The sequence below is a fragment of the Guillardia theta genome (assembly GCF_000315625.1).
Source record: "Guillardia theta CCMP2712 unplaced genomic scaffold GUITHscaffold_139, whole genome shotgun sequence".
Lineage (NCBI taxonomy): Eukaryota > Cryptophyceae > Pyrenomonadales > Geminigeraceae > Guillardia > Guillardia theta.
The window spans coordinates 42,431-47,117 of record NW_005434535.1 but is presented as its reverse complement, the minus strand read 5'-3'; the positions used below and the strand labels follow the sequence as shown (position 1 = coordinate 47,117).

General features: G+C 50.4%; 1 protein-coding gene across 1 annotated transcript; it reads right to left on the bottom strand.

Annotated features, from left to right (window-relative positions):
• Window positions 1–2,275: 2,275 nt before the first annotated feature.
• On the bottom strand, window positions 2,276–3,327 carry GUITHDRAFT_80288 (hypothetical protein; the record flags this gene model as incomplete). Its single annotated transcript, XM_005821668.1, has 6 exons — window positions 2,276–2,389; window positions 2,436–2,576; window positions 2,597–2,665; window positions 2,709–2,784; window positions 2,836–3,072; window positions 3,116–3,327. Coding segments are annotated over 6 exons (849 nt in total), but the record flags the coding sequence as incomplete, so codon positions are not given.
• Between the last annotated feature and the right edge of the window lie 1,360 nt (window positions 3,328–4,687).

Sequence of the window (4,687 nt, the reverse complement as noted above, 5' to 3'; positions counted from 1 at the left end):
ATGAGAGAGGCCTTGTAGTCGAAGTTAGACTGACTTGTTGTCAGCCCAACTTCTTTCTCGACACGAATGGAAATCGACCGATTGTAAGGGAGGAGATCTCACTGCGAGCTCGATGTCTTCAGTTCCTTGCCAACCAGCTCAACTCCAAACGCTTCCAATGCTCCCTGCTCTTGCTCTCCATCAGCACCCTGGTAAGCATCCTCCACCCCGCTCTCCTCCTCGTGGTCGTCACCATCGCCCTCATCGTCGTGGTTGTTAGCCTCCTCCCCGAAGGACGGACGCTCTTGCAGCACAGCTACCTCCTCTTGCTCCACAAGCTGCTGCGGGACCTCTTCCTTGGCCGTCCGACCTCCTCCCTCCTCTTCGTATCTGACGAGGATCAGGTGCGCGAGTGCGAGCGGCTCTTGCTCGCTGCTGCTCGTCCCCGGGCTCCTCCTGACTTTGTGCAGGTCGATCAGCTGGGCCTTTTCGAGCTCTTGAGGAGGAGATGCTCCCTTATAGTCGTCTTGGACTCAACTGTCGACGAGAAGTTTGGCGCCTCTCCCCCGGGTGACGTTGAGCAGGCGGACCCATGCTGGGCCTTCCTCAAGGTGGTGGAGCGTGCTCGCAGAGAGCTGGGCTGTGCTTTCCTGCCTCCTCGGGACCACGAGGGAGACATCTGGACCGTCGTCCGGGACTTCCACAGGAACCCGCATGCGCGGACTTTGCGGCTCAAGGTGCACTACATGAGCCTGGCCGCAGCTGGAGGGGCTTCGCCTACCAGCCTGTCGGATGTTTCCAGGAGCTTGCAGATGAAGGTAGAGGAAGAGAAGCAGAGCAGCAAGGGCAAGGACGTGGTGGTTAAAGAGGGATACATCATCCTCCTCAAGAGCCGTTGGACGCCAGCAGACTCAGACCTGCTCCCCCAAGAACAAGCTTTCAACCGCCCGAGCTGCACAAGAATCAACCCCATCCTGCTGCCAGGAGGAGGAGCCTACAGGAGAAGGATGGACAGCCAGCAGAAGCTGGAAGAACTCATGCAGAGGATCAAGATTGTATACGAGCAGGCGAAGCAGGGATGCAGGCGAATGCTGCTGGGCAACTCCTGGAGTCCAGAGGGATCAGTCTTCGGCGAAGCAAACTTCGATGCCTTGTTCAAGCTTGGAAAGAGAGCCACTGCTTCCATCGTCGATGATCTCCAGGAGCAACTTGTAGTATCCAAGAGGTCGACGAGCCCGCAGCAGGAGGAAGGGTGGGAGAAAGGATCGACTTCGACATCGTCCGTCCCCTTCACTCTGTCTGAGGAGGCTGGAGTACGGAATCTCTCAGGATTCAGCTTTGTTGAGGTGCCGGAAGAAGAGGCTGTCAAGGATGGTGTAGTCCAGGCATGACAGAGGGAGGAATGATATAGGGAAGACGAAGCAGGGTCAAGTAGGGAAACTTTGTACATGTATAAGAGACATACAGAATGAAACTACAGATATGATACATGAAAGAATAAACTGAAGCACGGCAGCCCTTACAGCATCTGAGGCACCAAGTGTGGGTACAGAATCTCTCTTTTCTCTCGCCTTCTGGTCGGTGAGCTCCCCCCCTTCTTGAGCGACTTCTTGGAGACAGTCAGCTGAGGCTTCAAAGCTGACGTGGACCCCCTAGTAGACCACAGGCGCCTTCTAATCATCCTCCAAATACATCGCTTGAGATCCCGCAAGTCCGCTACATGCATCTGCAACATGGTTGTCATACCCCCCGTCCCTTCCCTGGCCATCCAACAAGTAAGACTCACCTTGTCCTTGTCAAGGCCCCACATTAGGTTCTTGATCCAGTCCTCTGATTCGACATCTACTTCGCCTTCCAGCGACGATCCAACTCGCAGCAAAGTTAGACCTGCATCCTTTACCACGGCTCCGACGTTACGGTTACGCACAAACGTGAGCTTCTCGCTGTCCTCAAGAAGGCTGGTGGATCTCGGTGAGGCTGGAGGTGACAAGCCGACAATCAATGACTGGGGACGTATCGCTGAAGTGACAGGAGCGACAACGTCAGATTCATCTGAACGAACAGACGAATCTGGTGTAATGTCGGAGACTGCCGATTGCCTGTCCATGGCGCTCTCAACGTGTGCACTGCTATCAAGATTTTCTTCTGCGCAGAAGCTTCGAGATTCTCCGCACAGCTTGGAGGACAATCCTTGCTCAAGTAATGCAGCTATGAATTTATCGCAGGGACCCTTCAAGAAGTAATCGAACACACCATCCTGGTGTGGGTAGGTATTAGACCATATGTATGCTGAGATTGCCTTTACCTCGCTGCCGGGAACAGCATCAACATTGATGAAAATTGATGGAATATTGCGTAAAATCATCGGTATGTATGAAACTGGAGCCACGGACAACGAAGTTCCCATCACCTATCGACCATGTGAGGAATATGCGGCATATTAAGAAGCATTATACAATGAGGAGATCAGCTCTGCGTGCATCGCTTTGAAAGGTCTCGTGAAATTCTTCAGGCAAAGGCTCATTGAAGAATGTTATGCATGGTTTGATCACTCCACCACACTGCAACATGCAGGTAAGTTCACAGACGTTGAAAGTCTCAACCCCGACTCTTGTACCTGTTGCGATCTTCGGCATCGCGGAACCTCTCCAGCTAATATCTCGGATTTGATTTCCCGACCATCAATCTATAAAGATGTCATCGGCTAACAGTTCGAGGTCTTGAAAGACCTCAACGCCACAACGAGTGCATTTGGCTTTCGCAAATGAACCATGACAATACACAACTCGTTCAATACCTGCGCTCCTACGAGGCAATCAGCTTGCAAGAAACATTTCGTCAAGAACAAGGGCTTACCTCTCCATGGTATCAATATTCTGCGTATAGTCACGGAGTAAGGTGCCCGCCTCCTCAAGCTTTTTGATGAACAAATGAGACAGGCTCGCTTTGTGGTTGTCAGGGTAGATCCTTTGAGCGACTTTGTAGAATGGCCTAGGGTCCTCTTTGAAATAATTGATATCCATCACAGCATGTTGATAGGGAAGATTGAACTCTCTTGCAACAGTACTGTAAAATTGACCATCTCCTCGGAACCTGGCGAGCATCAGGAAACGAAGCACATTCAAAGGATGCTCACGTAGGAATGCCGCAGCTCGCACTGATACCTGCACCCGTCACGACTAGAATATTCTTGGCAGATTGGATGGTCTTAACGACTTCATCGAGATTGCAAGGCAGCTCAAGAGTCTTGGTCGTGAATTGTCTGGCTCTGCCGCCATTTTGAATGTCATCATTCGAAACTTGCTCGGTGGAATCGTTCAAAACGTCTTGATCAGAGATCCGATCCATAAACCCTGAAGTTTGTCCATCAGAATCGTTGGCATTCGCGTAACAGAAAGCATTTGTGTCGTGATCGATCCTTTGCTCAAAGGACACCGCAGGCAACTCAACAGGTTGCAAATGCGAGCCACCTACGTTGGCTGCGTTAATAAATTCACAACTCTGCCGCACGTCCAAATGATCGTGCGAAACTTCGCCTGTTGCAAAGGCAACCAACATAGACAGAAGAATCAAAGTCTTTCCCATAAGCTGTGGAAATCCCTCATGCCATAAAGGCCTGAGCTTCATTGAACTGTGCATCTTGAAATTACGCATGTGGGTTCTCGTGAGTAGTTGAAGCCAGACCGTCGGAGAAATAGCTGGCAAGCCTAAAAGCTTTCAACATCAAGAAACTATTAGAATGCATCGACTCAAGCCAGCTGCCTCTGATCCACAAAACTCCTTAAAGGTTTGACTCATCTCCACAGCAATGAAGCCTGTTTCCTTGTCTCTGCATACCGGTGCCTGTTTTTCATGGTCAGCGTGAGTGACAAGGTGTTTTGTTGCAGAGTAAAGGATCTCTTTTCACGTCTACAATTCGTTCGGACATGAGCCTGTCCATGGACCATCAAGTTTACCCGAACGACCCCCTGCTACATCACCCAACCTTCCTCAACCTCTGCTTGACCTACTTGAATGCAACCTCTGCTTGACCTACTTGGATGCATCGTAAAGATGATGAGTCCATATTCCTCTATTCGTCCATTCTGAGTTTTTGGATTCCTATGTTGCCGCATACACTCTCAACAAAGCTGACGATCCTTTCTACAACGCAACTCATTGAAGCCTGCTGCACCGACTAGCTTCGGTTTCGTGCTTTCATTTATCCTCCTACACTTCGATTTTCATCACGGACCGTATTCCATCATATCCTCATGTCCAAAAATGATCAGCCCCAGCTGCCATTACATCCGTTCTCTCTTGCCAGATCGCTACCTGTCCTCTTGTAGCCATACCGTGCCTAAGTTCTTGAATGTCCTCCTCTTCCTCGAGTGGCACGCACGTACTTATTGGTCCCTCCCTCCCTCCTATTCATTCTTTTCCTCCTTGAATCCAACCTCAGATGCTACTCATTCCATCCTCCCTGCCATATCACCACTTCTCCTCCCTTTCCACTTTCGCGCGCTCCCTGGCATTGTCACTCAGTAGCGTCCTCTCGAACACCAACCATGTACCCCACCCATTTATTGTCCACCCCCTACTTGTCCAAAATTTGATTCATTACCCCTCATTTTTACCAAAAATTATCAGTAAATAGTAGGGGTACTTGTTCATGTTATCAAATAGTACCCTTCCTTTCCCATACATGTGGCATTCCTCACCCCCCCAG